At 45.4% G+C, this 23,076-nt stretch overlaps 1 protein-coding gene across 1 annotated transcript in view; it reads right to left on the bottom strand.

Moving 5' to 3' along the window:
* Nucleotides 1-23,076, bottom strand: part of CEP63 (centrosomal protein 63) — a 361,269-nt gene that overhangs the window by 208,519 nt on the left and 129,674 nt on the right. Inside the window, exon 7 of the mRNA XM_086943933.1 lies at nt 1,112-1,257. Coding sequence (XP_086800059.1) covers nt 1,112-1,257 — 146 coding nt within the window. The remainder of the gene's footprint in view (nt 1-1,111; nt 1,258-23,076) is intronic.

The following is a 23,076-nucleotide window of genomic DNA, read 5'->3' on the forward strand; positions in this document are numbered from 1 at the left end:
TGAGTTCTAAAACTAAAAGAACTCAACGTAATTATCACTATTACTCTGAGATAATCTGGAAAGTTACCCAAGAGTCACATCTCTCACCTTCAGTATTTAATGTTTATAGTAGATTTTTGGCTATAGCCATTTCAATTTTGGGCAGTTTACAGCTATGAACTAAACTAATGAAGTTCATTCCATATTTATTGCTCACTTTCCCTTGCAGTCCACATAGCTAATACAGGGAGGAAGGGTACTTTCATACAAAACAGATTTGAAGAACAAGCAGCCAGCTCCTTGGTTATTTCCAAATTGGAGTATGGCAATGCATGTGCATTAGGACAAGCTGGAGGAGGTGAAAAGGTGTGATTTCATTCGGAAAGCTGCAGGCTGATGTTTGATAGCACTCCATGAAAAGAGACTCTTTCCCATCAATGAAGAAACTACAAAGTTGTCAGTTTAAAGATATCTGCATTGTTCACAAAACCATTAATGGCATGGCAAAGACCTCTTTCTTTGTGAGAATCTCACACGAGAACAACCATCCTGTGAGTTGTGATCAGCTTTCCACAATAGATCGATCATTCCCTGTTACGGTAATATTATACAGGATTTTAAATCTATTAATATTCAGCGCAATTGTGCACTACCCTTCCTCGTTACAGCGCTTGAATACTGAGCTCCAGTCTAGGAAATCAATCAGCTATGCCCTACACATGTGCATCGGCTTAGTGTGAGCACAGTCACGATAAAATTGTGTTGATCGTTCTGCTCTATAAATAAGACTAAACCAGATATCTCATAGGTACAATTATCCTAGAAGTACCACACCAAATGCTGATTTTCATCACCTTATGTTCCTATTAAGATATACATTAATTGATCATGAGTGACATGTTACTTACCAGAGTATCAGTCCTTAGATGTGCAGTTCCTCTTTTTTGAATTGAGAAGCATCCCTCCACATGTCGGACTCCCTGAATAAATCACAGTGTACCTCATTTGATGCTACTCTCAGTGTTATATTATGATTAATCTCACTGAATGATGAATCCCATGTTTTAATCTGTTAATCACAGTATCTATCGAATGATGTTGAGTTCCAGGATAACAAAATAAGACATCTCACCGAATGCTGACCTCCTTGGCTTGGAGATTCTCCTTCAGTCTTGTCAGTTCCTTCTGGATTTGCTCCCGCTGGGATTGAGAGTTTTGCAGGAAATGCTCCTGGGAGAGCAGTGTGGCTTTCAGCTCCACCTTCTCTGCCTGCAGCACCTGTGAAAGGAAATTAATGAATATCATTTCAAACATATTCCTCTAAAAAGATATTTACAATACTTCTCAATTAATTTTATCAACATGGACCTCAGTTTTATCTAAAAGAAGGACTTCATCCTACTGAGAGATATTTGCCTTTTCAAAGCCTGTCATCATTTAAAGGGTGATGATTGCAATTTTACCATTTTATAATACAAGGAACATTTCCAAACCATTCATATTAAAATAGTTTTTGAGATTATAAAGTCCTGTCTCAGAGATTTGCATGAAACTGCTTATGAAATGTATATCTGACTTACATAACCACACTAGATTAATGTCAGTGGTGGATCCAAATGAGCAACTTGTACCCTGAATAAACAATTGGGCCTCGGCTGGATGTCTCCTGTCGCACCGAAAGTGGCAAATTGGCTGAGATATATGGCTGAATGGGCAGTGGCAGAAGGAAGCCATATGGGAAAAACTCGTAGGGATAATACATGTACCAAGGCGGTGATGCCTGAGGAGCTATTTGAATCCCGCGATGCCCTCCCTCCATGAGCTAGTCGTGAGATTGGACAGAATGAGTTGTTTGGCTGTGGACAGTGATTGGAGGGAGTCGGCTGTTTCTGACACTATGGATCTTTACCACCGAACAGCCTTTAGCAATGTGTCATTTCCGTTGTGAAGTATGTGACACAGAGATGTGTCCTAGTAGAGCTTAACAGGAAGAGAGGGTGGAGGGGTTGTTATGGATCTTTATTAAACATAACCATGCTATTTTCTTGTGCTAAATTTGTCATGTTTTTGAAAAAGTCCATAAAAACTTATACGTACAAAAAAATATACTTGGTGTCCAGTTCTCAAAGGTTTATGCAGAGCTAAATTTCAGTTAGGTGTACAAATACTTTCATATATGTGTTCACATCAACTTCACTGATTTACAGAATGTACATTCCATGTGCAATTATTCTCGAAAACATATGAATTTGTTAATAGATTTCCTCACATGGAAAATGACATCACTTTGGAGTTTTCCTTGTGAACAAACCTGTCATTAGTGTTAAGTATTCCAGGGTGGGTATTGCAGGCTAGGGATGCCTGCACCACACATGTACAAACTTTAAAGTAAGTATCAATTGATAAGCCTTATGCAGATAATTCTGTACCTTGAAAAAGGTCAGAATGAGCAAGTTGCTTGCCTTCAATTAACAATCTGTCTGGTGTATACTCTATTTAAACGTAATCCCTCACATTCAGAATATTCTCCAGACACCAGATTGGATCCGGAAAGTTCAACAGCAGTGATCCAAGCGCCGCTAGCGATGGAGCAGAGCAGAGCAGAGCAGCATATAAGAGCCAACATTCCATGCCGACGTCAATTTCTTGTTTGACTCTCCACAACCTTGGAAGTGGAGAACAAATCAACTGGAGGTACCAGTGTGCAGATCTCTCATTTGGAACTATTTAGTTGGTAAAAGGAGACTGCTCCACAGAACGCGGAGGTGCAAAGGCAGTGAAGAATCTGCAGTTAAACAGAGTATTCACCAGAAACAGTGTTAACTGAAGGGAAGTTACTTGTTCTTCTCATAGATACTTCCAACTGCAAATTTTTCACCTTAAGAATAAATACCAAAGCAGTACCCCTCATGGTGGAGAAGTACGGGAGTGAACTCAGACCAAACCGTCCTAAAGGTCCGAATGGATGCAATGCCTCTTTAATCAAATATGGTATCAGTAGTGCTTCGTGAACGTGTGCACTGATGCCCACGTCACCGCCTAGCAGGTGTCAAGCACTAGGTGCAGTGGTGGAATGGCCATAAGTCTTCTTGTGGCTTTTTTTGGGCAGACCCTATAGTCAGCCACTAGAAGGGGAATAAATCAAGCTTTAGTTTTAGCACCCTATATCTCAAAAGCGTAAGGCTTTCTTTCAGTGAATCCAAGGTATAGCGATGTACATTGTCGAGGGTACTGTCCTCGCTTCTTCACCTATTTGTTCCTCCAATTCCCTGCATGTGAAAGCGGCAGATCATGGCTGAGTCCTAAATACGTAATTGACTAGGTGCAGCATAGTTCCACCCCGTGAGCTGCCGTACGTTGTGGTACACATGGGGGTGGAACTATGACTATAGCATCTAGCATCCCAATAATCCTCACATCACCTCACTTTCAGTAAAACCATTAACATGGACAGACCATACTGCACTAATGTTCACCATTATAACTAGGAATGTCAAAAATACAAACTTGACAAAGAGGTCTAAACAATTCAGAGACTGGAAGAACTTGGATGATCTAAATTTACAGTCCACCCTGCTCGCTACCCAACCAGGGTATACAACGGATGCCCACATTGCCTCAGAAAACTACACGGCCTGGCTCAATAATGCCCTCAATGCGTTGGCCCCTGTAAAATCTATACAACCAATTCGCAATACACCCTCCGCTCCTTGGTTTTCCGAAACCCTCAGACTGGAAAGGCAACGTTGTCGAAATCTAGAAAGACGTTGGCGAAAACGCTATGATAACAACGATAGAGATGCCTACAAAAAAGCTCTAGCCAATTATAGGACGCTGTTAACCACAGAAAAACAAAAATATTATATGGAGCAAATAGAGTTAGCTAAAAATTCAACTAAACAACTCTACCAAGTGGTCTCGAACTTGACCACCCCACCCATGTGCACTAACATAGAACCATCTCAAAATCTGTGTAATGAACCGGCAGATTTTTTCAAACTTAACGTCAATTATATCTTCTCCAAATTTTCCACCAAACTACCTTTAGAACCTTCCAGTCCCAATACAAATCACTCCCCTACTTCCACAGCTTTGTCTGAATTTATCCAAATTACCCCTACACAGATAAAGGAAATTATAACAACTATTAAATCAGGATCACCACTGGATCCATGTCCACCTATGATAATTAAGCCATTGACCAACCTGATAGCTCCCATTCTGACAAACATTTGCAACGCTATGTTTTGTTGAGGTTCCTACCCCTCGGTTTGGAAGAAAGCAATCATCAAACCCTTATTAAAAAAAACAAGCCTGGACCCTTCAGAACCCAAAAGCTATCGACCTATTGCATCCCTCCCTTTTCCGTCAAAAATATTCGAAAAAATCATGAATCGTCAGTTGGCAAATTACATCGACCAGAATAATCTTCTTGATGATACCCAATTCGGATTCAGGAAGGGTCATGGGACCGAAACTGCTCTGATGAGAGCGGCAGATGAAGTCATAGTGATCATGGATCAAGGAGGCGCAGCAGTCCTGTTATTATTGGACTTGTCTGCGGCCTTTGACACGGTCAATCATAACATCCTGATCGACCGTGTCGGAAAGATTGGCATTCAGAACAAAGCCAAATCACTGCTGACTTCTTTTCTTTCTGGCAGTGAGCAGTCAGTTAAACTGGGTGATTCCTTCTCTGTTTTCACCTTACCGTGTGGTGTCCCTCAGGGATCCTCGCTAAGTCCGACGCTATTTAACATCTATGTATCGGACTTGGCGAGGGTCATTAAATCATACAGTATTGTTTTAACATCCTATGCTGATGATACCTAGTTGGTGCTGGCTGTTAATAATAACGGAGGAGCAGTTGCGGCCAACTTTCAGGATGGTATGATGGCTATCAGTTCCTGGATGGACCACAATTGTTTAAAATTAAACTCAGACAAGACGGAGGTCATGATATTTGGCAGCTTGACCCCGTCTTGGTCTCCAGTATGGTGGCCTTCTGACCTAGGCCCTCCCGCAACACCGGTCAATAAAGTCAGGAATTTAGGGGTTTTATTTGACAACAAGCTGTCACTTGTAAGTCATGCCAATGCAGTAGTCTCAGCATCTTTTTACACTTTGAGGATGATCAAGAGACTACTGCCATTTCTGCTAGCCAGCGCAGGCAAAACCTTGATGTCTACTTTGGTCCTATCTAAGGTCGACTATTGCAATGGATTACTACTAAATGCCCAAGAACAAGTTCTGAACAAGCTGCAACTTATCCAAAATGCAGCTGCCAGAATCCTGACCCATACTCCAAAATTCTTGTCCATCTCTCCAACTATCCGACAACTGCACTGGCTCCCGGTTAGGAGCCGCATTAAATTCAAGGCGCTATGCATCACCTACAAGGCTAGGAACAGCATAGGGCCAGAATTTTTAAAGAAAGCCTTCTGTTGATACGCCCAAAAGAGCACTACGCTCCTCTACAGCTATCTTGCTACAAATTCCTCGCACCAAAAAAGTGAATTGGGGGGACAGACGCTTCACAGTCGCTGCCTCCAGGCTGTGGAACAATCTCCCCCGCCATATAAAGTCCTGTCCTTCCTTGATGACGTTCCGGAGACAATTAAAAACATGGCTTTTTAATCAGTAAGAACTTGATCCCTTTTTGCACTGAACAGCGCCGAGACACCTTAGGGTATTTGTGCGCTAAATAAATTGCATAAATAAATAAATAAATAAAATGGGACTTCTATGTATGAGAGGACCAGTCCAATTTATGTGTTGAACTGGTTCCGGGTGCAGTAGAAATGTCAATAAGTGAGGTTGGGTTTTTGAAAAGAAAGAGAGAATTCTATGTCAGGTCCAGAGGTGAGGATTAGGCTCTACTTTCTTTATTATCCTTTCCAGCAGTGTTCAACTTTATTAAACAAAAAACTATCTTTCCCATAGTCCACATGGGAAAGGTCAACAAAGGTGAACAAATCAACAGTCCAGGGAGACAACAAAGACAGGAGGTTTCTGGGTAACTTCCTCTTTCTTTTCTTGCTCGTCCATCAGTTCAGTCACCTGTGTCTGTGCTGTTTTATGTTATTGATGCGTGTGGGTCTTTGTGGCGCCTCTGCCAGGGCTGAGTGAGACTGTCAGAGCGACTTCTCATCCCTCCGGTCGCAGTAATGAATGATTACCTCGGGCAGCGTTGATGCGGTAGTGGCTGGGAGCTGCCAAAGGGCGCACCAACAAGCGATGCGTGCCTCGTCTTGTTGCTCTGCGGGGATGCGCTTTCCTGATTCTTACAGTTGTGCGTCCACGTGGAACCTGTGCCCGAGCCGCCTGGGAGCCGTGACACCTGTGTAAACATGGCACAGTATGCATATTTGAAGAGCCCGACGCCTACAGTTACAGGGATCAGTAACCTCTGTGTTGTAATAACAATCAAGACACTGAACGATAGGTTCTTCTTAATCGGAGTTTATTGGTCAGAGAAAACCCCAAACGACATCCTTGCCAGACACAGCTGGTGCCAACTGTCAACGGTCCCACTGCACATGACATCACCTTAGAACGAAAGGTACATCACAGAGATGTGCAGTCCCAGCCTATCTGGAAGAGCCTAAGTACAATATAACGCATCTCCCCATCATAAAACAAAACAAAGTGAAAACCCAAATGAAAGGCAAAAATAGAATGAAAAAGAAAAAGGATCAAGAAGGAAGAAGAAATAAAGAACAAAAGAAAGAAAAGCGCATGTAAAATTCAAGCAACATAGTCACTCAAATATGCCGGAGCTCTTTATTCACCGGCCTCCCTCAAGACCCCAGATGAGCCCATCGACCCATCTCTCTCTCTCTGGCAACCACAAGTTCACCGTCAGTCCCAGCACCCTCACCAAACGGCAAACAAACATCAGACTGTCCACTTGAAAATTCACCATCACTCATCAACAGCCACGGTGAACGCACACCAGATTCAGTCTCCTGCTCTAGATTCTTTTCATGATTACCACTCCGCCTCTGATATAATGCAACACGCCTCAAATTCCATGTTTGGCCATTTACCAACTTGACCCAATGTCCTCCTACAGCCTTGACCTTAAAAGGTCCCTTGAATTTATTCAAGAACTTGCTGTGACCTCCGGGCTTAACTTTAACCCAATCACCTACGTCAATGAAACGTCTGACCTGTTTGGCATTTTTACTCTTAGCCAAACCAGCTAACACTGAGGTTCCACACATCCATGACGGCACCAATTTAGTACCAGCTGCCCTTCAGCACAAATGGACTCTTCCCCAAGATACCATTTGAAGTAGTGCAATATGCCCAAAGCATTTCACTGACAGCACCCTGCACAGACAAACCTGCACTATGTGCCAGTTGCATAGTGCCTTTCACCATTCTGTTGATTCGCTCAACTAATCCATTTCCCTGAGGGTTATACAATGAACAACAAGAGTGCTTGACTCCCACAGAATCCAAAAAGCTTTTAATTTCACAAGAAGTCAATTGAGTTCCATTATCGGTAAGGAGTACAGATGGAAGGCCTTCCCTCTTAAACACCTCACGCAAGACACCAATGGTAGCAGCAGTGGTAATACAACTCATGAACGCAACCTTAACCCACTAGGAATTTGCATCATCCAACACAACTGCATATCTTTCAATATCAGGTAGAAATGTAAAAGGCCCAATAAAATCCAAACACACCTTCTACCAAACTTTGTCCGCTAAGGAGACGTGCTGAGACTCCGGAGAGGATCTCAGACCAACCCTCAATCGTTTTTCCGATTCTTTGCAAGCTTCACACCTCTCTACCCAATCCTTGACCGGTCAATCCATACAAGGCCACCAATGGCTCTCTCTCAATCTGTTTATAGTCATGGTTTGCCCTAAATGCCTTTCATGCGCCAAACCAATCAGTCTTGCATGTAGACCAGAAGGTGGTACAAATCTGTCCTGACGCATGATCATTCCATCATCAGTTATTGATAATTCATCCACTACCTTCATAAACGGTCTCACCCATTCCGGGAGATTGCTCTCTCTCCTCATACTGCCTTTCATCAATCACACAACTCCAGTCAAAGCTGCATCCTCTTGCATTTCCTTGATCCAAGTCTGTCTTGGAATGGCATTGGCAAACCCTTCCATGGCGTCATCGACATTTGCCACCACTTCCTCAGTAGGTAAGTCTGATACAACTGCTGCTTTGTCTGGAAACCTTGAAAAACAGTCTGCAACCCTGTTCCTCCACCCAGGGACATATTCAACCTTGCAGTCAAACTATTGCAATCTTACAGCAAGCCTAGCTAGTCATGTGGAACAGTTCTTAATACCACCAGGGCCCAGAACTTTCGATAAAGGCTAGTGATCAGTACACAAGTTAAATGCACTGCCCCACAAAAACACCCTGAAACGAGTAGTAGCCGAAGCAGCCGCCAAGGCCTCCCTCTCAATTACAGAGTAGTTACGCTCTGCTTCAGTCAATGAGCGTGAGGCAAGCACAACTGTTTTCTCCTCCTTCCCATTCATTTCAGCTAGGACAGCACCAATGCCAACAGCACTGGCATCAACTGTAACAATACTATTAACTCCATTTTGAAACGGAGTCAGCACACCTGCATGTGCAATGTCTTCCTTGATCATGTTAAAAGCAGACTGTTGTAATTCATACCACATAAATCTTTTGCCACGCCTTTGTAACACTCTTAAAGGTTCTGCCTTGTGAGCAAAATCATAAACAAATTTAGAATAATATTCAACAAGACCCATAAAGTATCTCAAAGTGTCTCTATGTGTGGCACTTGTGCATTCACAATAGCACTAACTAAATTTGCTTTTGGTCTGACAGCTTCCCTTGTAACAAGATGCCACAAATACTCCAACTCTTCCGTCATAAATTTGCATTTCTCTTTATGCAAGGTTAAGCCAGCTTTTGCAATGCGATCTAACACTTTAGCTAATGTTTGTTTGTGCTCAATCACATCCTTTCCGAACACAAGGATGTCATCTTGAAATACAACAGCCTTTTCCACACCTGAAAGAACAGAAGACATTAATTGCTGAAAAACACTAGCAGCAGAGCATAAACCGAAAGGAAGTCTGCAAAACTGAAAAGTGCCTTCACCAGTAATAAAGGAAGTGAGATGTTTAGAGTGTGCACTAAGTTTAACCTGGTGGTATGCACTTCTCATATCCAACTTCGAGAAACCTTTCGCACCATTCAACATTAAAATCAGTTCATTAATATTTGGCAAGGGAAATTTGTCCATTATTACATTTTCATTCAAACTTCTTAAGTCCACACAGAACCTGAGGGACCCATTGGCCTTGTTCGTTATCACGACCGGAGATAACCATTCTGCCGCTTCAACAGGTTCTATCACCCTGTAATCCAAAAGTTGTTGAAGTGTCTCTTCCACCTTTGCCCTGGCTGACATGGGAACTCTTCTTGCCACATGCTTAATCGGAATTGGGTTTCTTTTAAGTTTGATTTCATGCTCATAGTTCTTGAATCGACCCAACCTTGTCTCGAACACGCCATGATGCTCCTCTAACAGTTCTTTCAAGTTCAATGTATCTACAACCATAACAGGCACCGCAGCCCTTGGATTGACCTTATATCTAGGTCATATTGGTGTGGCCAACCTAGAATGGGTGGTCCTTCCTTGCCCACATATACCTTGCTAACCGTGTGTTTTCCTTCAAAGGCAATCTTGGCTGTCATGAATCCCACTACACTGATATCACTTCCTTGATACCCCTTCAGAAGAACATCTGACCTAATTAAAATCTCGCCAGGCCATGTTTTTTCAAAAACAACCAACGGAATAATCGTATAAAGTTAACCAGTATCCACCATTAATGAGACTTGTAGACCATTAATTTCAAAGTCTGCTTTTGGACGTTTTCTTCTCTTTTCGTCCCCTTCCACATCCGCAACTACAGAATCATCATCTACAACTACTACTCGGTAGCTTGTTTGAACATCTTCCACACAACCCACCTTTTCCTCTTGTTTTTTGCACATGCGTGTCAGATGCCCCCTCTTACCACACCTTAGTAACAGCATAACAAAGTTTAGAGTCTGCCATATAGTAGCTGCTACCACACCTGAGACAATGTCGACCAGAAAACTTGCCTTGTGGTTTACTTATCCTTTTTGATATTTGTTTATGTTTCCACCACCAGCCATAGTCTGCACCTTATTTTGAACAACATTGACCCCTTCAGAGTCATCATCAAGAATTGCCACTTCACTTTCTTTGTTGCAGCTGGGATTAATCTTCATTTCGTGCATGCACTTCTCCGATTCCTCCACGACCTTTGCAATAGCTATGGCATCTTTGAGAGTGGGGTTGCTAGATGCACACAACCTCTCTTGGGTCTTCTTACAGCTACACTGAACAATTAATTGGTCTCTTATCATTTCCTCTTGCATCACACCAAATTCACATTTGGCTGAAAGTTCCCTCGACTTTGCAACAAAGTCATCTATGCTCTCATTTGAGCGTTGAGGTTGTGTATAAAATGTATGCAGACTCATGACCACGTTGACCTGTTTTGCAAACCTTATTTGTAATCTTAGACAGTCTCCTTATATACGTTCTCCATCACTCCGCCTTGTGCATTCCCTACAGGTGGAAAATACTTGAAAACATGTTGTTCTTCCTTACCTAAAAATCCCAAAAAGCAATGCTTTCTTCCTAATTGCAGGAAACTTTGCACAATCCAAAGCTACAAGATAATTCTCAAAGCAATCAATCCAATCCTCCCACTCTATTGGAGGTTCCCCTAGTGACATAAGGAATGGAGGTGGTGTTACTATTGCAGTGCTTATATCCATTTTTTATTTATTTCAAGCAGAATTTGACTTTTTCCACAAGGTGGCAGCAAACACAAGCAAGTCGCGCTGACAACTTGAATGTCTTTTCTCAAAGGTTGTTTCAACCAATGAAAGAGCACGTAGCTACGAATGATCTTCGTTTTTAGGGCTCGCCTGCTGATGCGCTTCTGCACATAGCTGGCGAAGGTCTATTATGGCTTATCGAGAGTTTAACTACTGGCGATTCCACTGGCGATTCCTTGCAGTGCATGTGCTTTTTAGGTCATTGCGCAAGCGCAAGCCCTAAAAAGCGCGTGCACAATGCCACCAGCCGCCTGCCTGCCTCTATTACCACATCAAAGGCAGCCCAGCCTCCCTCCCACAGCTTCTCTAATTATTCAAGGCCGGCCGGCCATACTTTCAGTTTCACGGCCGCCCGTGTCCCCTTAGCGTTTCTAGTAGTTACACGATTTGGGTTTTATAATATAAGCTGCTTTTCACTTGAGATTTGTATTCTTAATACGTTTCTTGCTTGGGTGATGTGTTTTGGTTATGATGCCAGCAGGAAATCGAGTCTGATGTTGTCCATATTGTTGGAAATAAAATGTGCTTTTATTTACATGCTTCAACATTGCGTTTACTAAATCTAAAAGGCAATGAAGCTCACCACACGGCTGCTGTTTACTGTTGAGTGAATATGGGAGGATTATTTCATGTATTGTGGCCTGTGGGGTAATACGCAGACATTTCCTATGACATGCAACTAGGAATGGGGCTTTACTGTATTTAATGCTAAGCGTGTACCGTGCCAATGATACATAAATGGTCAGTACAACTGTTGATGGTGATTTTGATCACACTTGGCATGCCTGAAATGCGTAGAAAACACAATTGCTCAACAGAATGCCACTGTGGCTTGAAGCTCACTTAACATTGTACGCCGCGTCAACGTTTACTAAAATAGGTAAGTGTGCTGAATGTGTTAGGTAATGGCATGTATATAGTTTTTTTGTTTAACATGTGCCAGAGCAGATCACCCTCGCTGCAGTAGGTCAATAATCTGCATAAACATCTAGATGTGTCAAAGGCCTAATTTGGAAACATTCCAGTGATGCCAAGGCTGTCTTGCGTTGTGCCCAAGATCACACAGAGTGTCAGGCGAACAAACACGAATTGGATTCAAGTTCTTCCGGACAGTTTCCAACTGATAAATGCCATTTAAATGCATATACACAAAATAATTTTATGCCAATAATGCCAGATTTGATGAATTAATTGTATTTTAAACCCATCTCCATATGCATTGGACTAGGCCTCTACTTGTTTATAGAAATACTTTTCTCTGCTTGATGCCACTCAAATGTATTAACATCAGTTTCCTAAAAGAGATTAAGGTCGTGTTTACTGGACAAATGCATGTACTCTTCGGGAACAGTCGAATTAGCACATCTAACATCAAAAACATAATTAGCGGCCGCATGTGAAAATGGCTCGAGGTATCTTGCGAACTGGGAAAGTACTGTAATTACAAAATTGCAGGTTTCATGGACGTAGCGCTTACTTAAAATGGAGCCAGCTTTTGCAGGCATTACTTTCAACCTTCAGACCTCGGTTTTAAAAAACATACCTAGCTTGGAATGGACCTCAGACTTTTTCTATTGGGTCTCAGGTGTTTTGCGTTCAGTGAAATTCATCAATACCCAGAATGCACGATGCACCCACCACAGAGCTCCACAGATGCCCCCACCACACAGCTCCATAGATGCACCCACCAAGCAGCTCCACCGAGGCACCCACCACACAGCTCCACCGAGGCACCTACCACACAGCTCCACCGAGGCACCTACCACACAGCTCCACCGATGCACCCACCACACAGCTCCACCGATGCACCCACCACACAGCTCCACCTATGCACCCACCACACAGCTCCACCTATGCATCCACCACACAGCTCCACAGAGGCACCCACCACACAGCTCTACAGATGCACCCACCACACAGCTCCACCTACACAGCTCCACCGATGCACCCAGCACACAGCTCCACCGATGCACCCAGCACACAGCTCCACCGATGCACCCAGCACACAACTCCACCGATGCACCCAGCACACAGCTCCACCGATGCACCAACCACACAGCTCCACCGATGCTCCAACTAAGCTCCACCAATGCACCCACCACACAGCTCCACCGATGCACCCACTAAGCTCCACCGATGCACCCACTAAGCTCCACCGATGCACCCACCACACAGCTTCACCAATGCACCCACCACACAGCTCCACCGATGCACCCACCACACGGCTCCACCAATGCACCCAGCTCCACCCATCCACCCAGCTCCACCAATGCACCCACCACACAGCTCCACCGATGCACCCACCACACAGCTCCACAGACACAGCTCCACCGATGCACCCACCTACACAGCTCCACCGAGGCACCCACCACACAGCTCCACCGATGCACCCACCACACAGCTCCACCGATGCACCCACCACACAGCTCCACCGATGCAGCCACCACAAAGCTCCACCGACACAGCTCCACCAATGCACCAAGCTCCACCAATGCACCCACCACACAGCTCCACCGATGCACCCACCACACAGCTCCACCTACACAGCTCCACCAATGCACCCACCACACAGCTCCATCGATGCACCCACCACACAGCTCCACCGATGAACCCACCACACAGCTCCACAGATGCACCCACCACACAGCTCCACCGATGCAGCCACCACACAGCTCCACCGACATAGCTCCACCGATGCACCCAGCTCCACCGATGCACCCACCACACAGCTCCAACGATGCACCCACAACACAGCTCCACCAAGGCACCCACCACACAGCTCCACCGATGCACCCACAACACAGCTCCATCGATGCACCCACCACACAGCTCCACCGAGGCACCCACCACACAGCTCCACCGAGGCACCCACCACACAGCTCCACCGAGGCACCCACCACACAGCTCCACAGATGCACCCACCACACAGCTCCACCGAGGCACCCACCACACAGCTCCACAGATGCACCCAGCACACAGCTCCACCGATGCACCAACCACACAGCTCCACCGATGCTCCAACTAAGCTCCACCAATGCACCCACCACACAGCTCCACCGATGCACCCACTAAGCTCCACCGATGCACCCACTAAGCTCCACCGATGCACCCACCACACAGCTTCACCAATGCACCCACCACACAGCTCCACCGATGCACCCACCACACGGCTCCACCAATGCACCCAGCTCCACCCATCCACCCAGCTCCACCAATGCACCCACCACACAGCTCCACCGATGCACCCACCACACAGCTCCACAGACACAGCTCCACCGATGCACCCACCTACACAGCTCCACCGAGGCACCCACCACACAGCTCCACCGATGCACCCACCACACAGCTCCACCGATGCACCCACCACACAGCTCCACCGATGCACCCACCACACAGCTCCACCGATGCAGCCACCACAAAGCTCCACCGACACAGCTCCACCAATGCACCAAGCTCCACCAATGCACCCACCACACAGCTCCACCGATGCACCCACCACACAGCTCCACCTACACAGCTCCACCAATGCACCCACCACACAGCTCCATCGATGCACCCACCACACAGCTCCACCGATGAACCCACCACACAGCTCCACAGATGCACCCACCACACAGCTCCACCGATGCAGCCACCACACAGCTCCACCGACATAGCTCCACCGATGCACCCAGCTCCACCGATGCACCCACCACACAGCTCCAACGATGCACCCACAACACAGCTCCACCAAGGCACCCACCACACAGCTCCACCGATGCACCCACAACACAGCTCCATCGATGCACCCACCACACAGCTCCACCGAGGCACCCACCACACAGCTCCACCGAGGCACCCACCACACAGCTCCACCGAGGCACCCACCACACAGCTCCACCGAGGCACCCACCACACAGCTCCACAGATGCACCCACCACACAGCTCCACCGATGCACCCACCACACAGCTCCACAGATGCACCCAGCTCTACCGATGCACCCACCACACAGCTCCGCCGAGGCACCCACCACACAGCTCCACCGATTCACCCACCACACAGCTCCACCGATGCTCCAACTAAGCTCCACCAATGCACCCACCACACAGCTCCACCAATGCACCCACTAAGCTCCACCGATGCACACACCACTCAGCGAAACCACAGCATCACTCAGTGTAACCACAGCATCACTCAGCACCACAGCATCACTCAGCGCAACAACAGCATCACTCAGCACCACAGCTTCACTCAGCGCAACAACAGCATCACTCAGCGCAACAACAGCATCACTCAGCGCAACAACAGCATCACTCAGCGCAACAACAGCATCACTCAGCGCAACAACAGCATTGCTCAGCGCAACAACAGCATCGCTCAGCGCAACCACAGCATCACTCAGAGCAACCACAGCATCACTCAGCGCAACCACAGCATCACTCATCGCAACCACAGCATCACTCAGCCCAACCACAGCATTACTCTGCCCAACCACAGCATCACTCTGCCCAACCACAGCATCACTCAGCCCAACCACAGCATCACTCAGCGTAACCACAGCATCACTCAGCCGAACCACAGCATCACTGGTTCAAATATGTTCTTTCAATGTTTCAAGCTGTTTTCAAGCTTTCATGCTTTATTACAAATCACTAAAAGATGTTAATATTTCACTTCTGTTCTTGGATTATCGTCACAATAAAAAACACTGAACATAATCTTGACAAAAGTTATTTACAAAAGTTTAAGCTATTGCCATTACAAATTAAATAAATTATTTAAGTATTAATTATTTAATAAAATTAAAAGCCATTGTTATTTGTAATATCAATACATCTAAGCCACGTAAATACAAAACATGTTGCATTACAAATTCTATACGGGTTTGCGAAAGTTATAACTATTGGCATTGTAAATGACAAAGCTATTAATTTAGCTAGTTAAAAAAATAACATAAATAAAAAAAAATAATTTATAAGACCAATAGCTCAAACTTTCCTAATGCGAGCCCTATTGCATTTCCAATGCTTGTTTCTTTAGAGCCCTCCCAGACATTCAATGTAAGCTACAAGTCTGCTCTCCCACACGAATATTTGAGATGTTGCTGCATACTTCACACGGTAAACTACTTGACTGTTCTGTGTTTAACAGCACATGCCTTGCCTGTTCTATCCTCTCACTGCTTTGGACGCTTGTTTTAATTTAATGGCTCCAAGTTCCCCACCGGGTCTCTTACCCCTGCAGCGCTCTGCTCCCTGCGCCACGTTCAGAAACAGTTCACTGCTCGCTGCGCCGTCCCTGTCACCTCCGCTTTTCACGGCTTGCTCCCCGCCGTACTCTCCTCACCACTTTCTTCTATTTTTGAAGCACTCTACTGAGTCTCATTACACACATCTCATTTTCTTTTCAGCTCGGTCTTCCTCTCCATGTCAGTCCTCCGTTTCCTTACAGCACGACTCTTTCGGCAGCTTTTCTCTACCTCTCACGGACTGCAGGGTGTAATGTTGGTCTCCTCTGTCACTTTAGACACAGAATTTCGACCTGTCCCTGCACCTCACTCATCACGTCCGCTGCTTCACTCGACTAGTTGGGTTCTTCATTGGGGTTTCTGTCTCTGACACAGCCTTGTGTCTGGCCGATCGTCGCCAAAATTGTTGTAATAGGAATCAAAACACTGAACGATAGGTTCTCCTTCATCGGAGTTTATTGGTCAGAGAAAACCCCAAATTACATCCTTGCCAGACACAGCTGGAGCCAACTGTCAACGGTCCCATTGCACATGACATCACCTTAGAACGAAAGGTACATCACAGAGATGTGCAGTCCCAGCCTAGCTGGAAGAGCCTAAGTACAATATAACACATCTCCCCATCTTACGCTAAAACAAAACAAAGTGAAAACCCAAGTGAAAGGCAAAAATAGAATGAAAAAGAAAAAGGATCAAGAAGGAAGAAGAAAAAAAGAACGAAAGAAAGAAAAGTGCATGTAAAATTCAAGCAACATAGTCACTCAAATATGCCGGAGCTCTTCGTTCCCGGCCTCCATCAAGACCCGAGATGACAACTGTTAACGGTCCCACTGCACATGACATCGCCTTAGAACGAAAGGTACATCACAGAGATGTGCAGTCCCAGCCTAGCTGGAAAAGCCTAAGTACACTCTGCTGAAAGTTTTCAGCATACCACTTTTACACCCAAAGCCGTCCCAGAAGCTTCTTGAAGGCGCAAGATCAACCCAGACAGGGAGAATTCTTCTAGTTCAGAAAAGGCCACTAAGGTTGAGGCTCCCCCAGAGGGCATTTCCAGGCCCAAGCCATTGAGACGCCACCCTTACCCCCAATTACAGGTGGGGGGCAGGCTGGCTTTGTTCACGCGTAATTGGGAGCAAATTACTTAAGATCCATGGGTCCTTCAGACCATCAAGGGCTTCTACATAGAGTTTTACGGGTGCCCATTTCAAGAATCTCACCCTCGGATGCAGGTTTTCGCAGAAGCTCAGGCTATCCTGGTAGACAAGGAGGTGGCGGATCTCCTGCTCAAAGGGGCAATATCCTGTTACTCCCGCCACCCCCGGCGTTTCCTAAGCAACTTTTTTGGGAGGAAAAGTCTGATGGAGGCCAGCGCCCATAATCAACGGCTGGTTCATTTACCTCCATTTAAAAATGGAGGGTATCCACCTTCTGCGCGATCTCCTGAGGCTCAGAGGACTGGATGGTGCACTTGGACTTGAAGGACGCCTATCTGGCGGTCCCCATTTTCTCCCCTCACCACAGATTTCTTCAGTTCAAATGGAGGGATCAGGTGTACGAGTTCCCAAGCCTTCCTTTCCGTCTCTCCTCTGCGCCTTGGTGTTTCACGAATGTCCTCAAGCCGGTGGTGGGGTACCTCAGGATTTGAGGGTTCTGCCTTATCATATACCTCGATGACTTCCTCCTGTTGGGAAAGTCTCCGACTTGGTTGATGGAGCAACTCCAGACGGCAGTGGACCTACTGCGGAGCTTGAGGTTTATCATACACTAGAAAAAGTCCCTGTAGACACAGGCAAAGAGAACCACCTCCTCGGGTTCATCATAGACTCGGTGCAAAAGACCTTGAACCTGCCAGCCTGGAAGGTATCCAAAATCCGCAGGGAGATAAAGGGGGCTCTAGCCATGTCCACGGCGCTCTCCAACAGATTTCCAGGGTGGTGGGTCTTCTGTCTTCCTCCAAACAGGCAGTCTTCCCAGGTTCTCGCCACTACAGACCCCTCCAATGCCTCAAGGCTTTCCACCTGCCGAAGGGTCTGCAATATTCAAGAAGGTCCTGCCACAGAGGAAGTGAAAATGGAGATGAGGTGGTGGTTGGACCACATGGAGGCGTGGAATGGACGGGCCATATGGGTATAGAATTGGGGGCCAGAGATTCAGACTGAGGAGCACACTGCCGGGACTTCTTAAAAGGAGGAAAATGGACCGCAGACGAACACCACCACCACATCAACTGTTTGGACCTTAAGGCAGGTTCCTATGCCATAAAGTGTTGGACTGAGGACAGGGTTAGCTGCAGTGTCCTCCTCACAATGGACTTGTTGGCAGTCTGCAACATAAATCATCTAGGGGGTACCAAACCTAAAGTACTGGCGAACCTGGCCAAAGAGTTTTGGACATTTGGTCTTGATCACAGCGGAATATATTCCTGGGGCATCCAACGTGAATGAGGATTGTTGCTCCAGGGCGTGGTCAGACATTAGCATTTGGCAGATGGATACTCAGGTCTTTTGGAGAATGCAATCCCTTTGGGGTCCAATCTCCATGGATCTTTTCACTTCCAGGCTCGACCATCAACTCCCTAAATATTTCAGCTGATAACCAGATCAAATGGTGGCAGCGATGGATGCCTTCTTCCAAGATTGGTGAGACGAGTTACACCTTCCTGACATCATCATGCGCCTCTCAGCCCAGGTCCACAAACAGGAGAAGGTGATTTTGATCACGCCTTATTGGAGATCTCAAGTGTGGTTTCCAATTTTTCTGGAACTTCTTGGAATTTTCTAATCCTTCTACCCCCAGATCGGGATATCCTCTGGGATACCCAGGGTGGTCCCCATCATCTGGTCCTTCAAGGTCGGATGCTCCTCATTACCCTAGCGTATTTTAGGCAACGCCTTTTACATGAGACTGAAAGAATCTTAGCAGCAGCCTGGCAGACAGCATAAATAGGCAGTACAGGTAAGCCTGGTCCCAATAGGTTGATTAGTGTCTTCAGAACAATCAAGATCCCATGGGGTGCGATGTGGTCCAAATCATGAATTTTCTGGCTTCTTTGGCATCTAAGGGATTGGTCTACCGAACAATAAACCCTTATAGGTCAGCATTCTCTGCGGGTCATGACCCCATCCAAGGAGCTTCGGTGGGTGAGTACCCTTTCATATGTAAGCTGATGAGAGGGATTTGTTTGTCACTCACCCGCAACCCAGATATTCCATATTGTGGGATGTTAACAAGGTTTTATCTCTTTTTAAAAGGTGGCAATCAAACAAATATTTGTCTCAGAAGGCATTGTCCGTGAAGCTCTCCATGCTCTTATGTTTAGTTTTATGTAGGAGAGTGTCCGATGTACAAGCTTTGGACATCTCTGGATGGGTCTTTACGCTCCAGGAGATCACTTTTCATATTTCCAGGAGCAAGAAGTCGGATTCGAACAGAAACCGGCCCTGGCAAACTGCTCAGCCGGCCCCCCTCCCCCCTCCCTGGGATGAGGGGGCGTGTAGCTGAGCAGTTTGAGAGGGCCGGTTTTGGCCGATTTTGATACCGGGGGCCGATATTGCCGACCCCCGGCAACAAAAACGGCCCCCAGGAGCCCAAAATCGGCCCCCACCCTAACGGCCTACCAGGGAAACGCCCGGTGCCCGTTATGGCCAGTCCGGCGTTGGTATCATATCCTGCCTAAGATAAGCATCTCAAGTTGTGCGTGGTTCAGTGCCTGAAGGCTTATGAGAGCATGACAGAGGCGCACCATCCCCATGGTGAGCGACAGCTGCGGATATCTCTCAGGAAACTTTTGAAAGTGGTCACTCCTCCCACCATAGCCAGTTGGGTCAGATGGGACATGAAAGAATTGGGCATTGATGTCTCGCACTTTGGGGCCCACTCGGTCAGAGGGGCAATGGCCTCTAAGGCGTTTTCCCTAAGGGCTCACTTAGAGGATATTATTAAAGCAGTAGACTGGTCTTCAGATTCCATTTTCAAGAGATTCTATTTGAAACCAGTCGTGTACATGGCTTCCCTGGTGGCGGATAAGCTTTAAACTACCATAATCCTCACCTCCGGTCCTGACATAAATTAAACATTTCCTAGTCGACATGAAGGAATGTTTTAATTCTATCAAGGACACAGAGGTGAGGATCTTTCCCACCCAGAATTCCAGAGACTCTCCGTCACATTCCCAACCCAGGATCAAGGGGTGCTCATGGTTGTGGTGTTCCAGCTCCCCATACAGCATAAGGATAGCCGTAAATGTCCATTGTTGGTTTTCATAAGAGTTCTGTATTGATGTAAGTTTTTTCTGCTGACGCTGCATAGTGATACTGTAAATGATAGACATATACTGAATAGTATATAACCTCTGTCCAGCCGGACAGGAATTTATTAGGAATTTATCACGCGAAGGGACTCAAATTGGGGTATATTAGTGTAAAGTGATTCCACATCCAGCGTACACATCGTGCTGGATGTGGGATCAAATGGATGTTCTTCAATGAGGTTGATCATCGACATAGTGTCCCTGATGTAGCATGTGGTAGTAGGGACAAACGGTTTGATGAAATGGTCAATATAGTGTCCTAAAGGTTCCAGGATGGAACCGCATCCAGAAACTATAGGTCGTCCTGGGGGTTGTTCAGAATTTTTATGGATCTTAGGAAGGCAGTATATGACCGGGGTCCTAGGAGCTTTTGTGTTGAGGAACTCAAATTCTTTTTTAGATAGGAAACCTGCTTCTAGACCTTCGTTGGTAACTTCAGATATTAACTTCTGGATTTCAGCAGTGGGGTTGTGTGGCAATTTGCAATAGTGCTCTTGGTTGGCGAGTTGGCGCTGAATTTCGTTTTTTATTGCTCTGTTTCTTGAATCACAATGCCTCTATCAGCCGGTTTTATGACTAATGTTTGATTATTTTTGAGGGTGGAGAGAGCATTTTTCTCTTGGATAGTGATATTGTAGGGGATGAAGGATTTCTTGTTTTCTAGTGTGGCCAAATCATTTAGGACTAGTTTCTCAAATGTGAGAATTTCAGACGGGACCATAGCGCCTGTAGGCGAGAATTTAGATGGAGGTTTAAATGGAGTGTTGGCGTATTTCTGAGGGCAAGGATTCAGGAGGAAGTAACTATGTAGCCTTACCTTCCGGTATCTCTGAATTGCATCGAAACGTCGTCGACCTTAGAAGCACCATATGTTGTTATGAAATCAAAGAAATGCCTTTAACAATGGTTTGCTTAAAATGAATCTTAGTCTGCCATACTGAATAATAGTACAGACCGCCTTGTGCGCTTTTACATAAATTCCTGTCACTTGTTTTGTCTTGTCTCCTGTGGGTCACATGTTGTGCCCACTTTTGTATAAGTGTTGAAATACCTGAACTATTACAAAATATTTAACTAATAAATTCCTGTCCGGCTGGACAGAGGTTATATACTATTCAGTATATGTCTATCATTTACATGATCCTAAATAACTAGGGTCCTCTGTCTTGTATAATAGATTACTACCCAAGGACCCCAGTACTATTCCTTTTGGGTTTTCCCTTGTCTTGTAAAAATAGCTGCATAGTGATACAGCTTTGTTTACATGTGCTTTGTTCTGCTCTTGCCCTGTTACGCTTTGGCTGCATTCAATGTACACAAGTTCAGGTTCAGCTGTCTTTTTTTCTGAATTCTTGTAGGTTCAGAAGCTTCTGAAGCAGACATGGGGAGTTTGCATATGAAGAAGGTCGCAGTCAAGGAAGAGAAAGTTACTCAGAAGCCTCCTGTCTTTGTGGTCTCCCTGGACTGTTGATTGGTTCACCTTTTTTGACCTTTCCCCTGTGGACAGCGGGAAAGATAGATTTTTGTTTAATAAAGTTGAACACTGCTGGCAAGGAAAATAAAGAAAGTAGAGCATGATCCTCGCCCCCGTGTCCTTAATAGAATTGAAACTTTCCTTCAAGTCTACTAGGACATATTCCATTATGGTTATAAAGAAACACAAGTATGAAAGGTGTATAAAGATGTATATGTGGAATTCCCTCTGTGTTTCTCAGGAAGGTAAATATGGTTGTAGTCGAGCCCACAAAATACAAATAGTGCAATAGATTCTGCACTGTGCTTGTTCACGTCGGATGTGATGGGGACATTTTTAAATTCATGATGGATTGGCCCCAACAAAAATGTATGATGATGTTCAACACAAAAACGAATAAGTGTTCATATAGTAAGGAATAAAATACTTCTATTACCAAGGTAAACGTAAGCCTTGATCTTTTGCCGCAAAACAAATAAGAGGGTACAGAGAAATAGCCCATACAATCCCCTTTTTCCCATGCTATAAAATAAGGCTATGGCCTTGAGGTTTATGATGTCACACCAAACCCTGAAAGGCAATAAAGGACTACATTACACGGTTACCAATTATATATGTGTATAAAATGGGAAAAGGGAAATTACAAGTACCAAAAGACAAATATATTATTAGACTCCCAGGGTATACACACACATTTGACACATAAGAACAGTGATAAATGTTTCACAATAGTAATACCATGGAAATAAATGAGACTAGGGTCAAAGATGAGTACTGTCACCTTAGTTTTGCTGTATGGTTTTGCCCACAGAAGTTCATAAACAATAAAGATATTGTGTGCTTTGGAAACTTTTGCTTGGCATTTAACTGATCGAAATGCTTTTGGCAAATCTCTTGTGAGATGCTGTTTGGTGGGTCACGGGCAAGCAAGGACTTCTGGACCTCAACTGCGGGGTCAAGGTTGTCTACCTCTTATTTCCCAAGGTCCATCCTACTATAGAATCCCTTCAGCACTTGACCCTTAAAGGTAGTGAAGAAGAGCATTGTATGAGAGTGCTCAAGCTTAGAACTCAACAAACACACACCTGTATAATAATAAAGCAATGTTCAACCCGCTACTTGACTTCCAAGAAAAGTTACTTCATTGCACACTAGAACTAAATACCACAGACAAGATAAGCACAAT

This window comes from Lissotriton vulgaris, chromosome 11, assembly GCF_964263255.1.
Source record: "Lissotriton vulgaris chromosome 11, aLisVul1.2, whole genome shotgun sequence".
NCBI lineage: Eukaryota > Metazoa > Chordata > Amphibia > Caudata > Salamandridae > Lissotriton > Lissotriton vulgaris.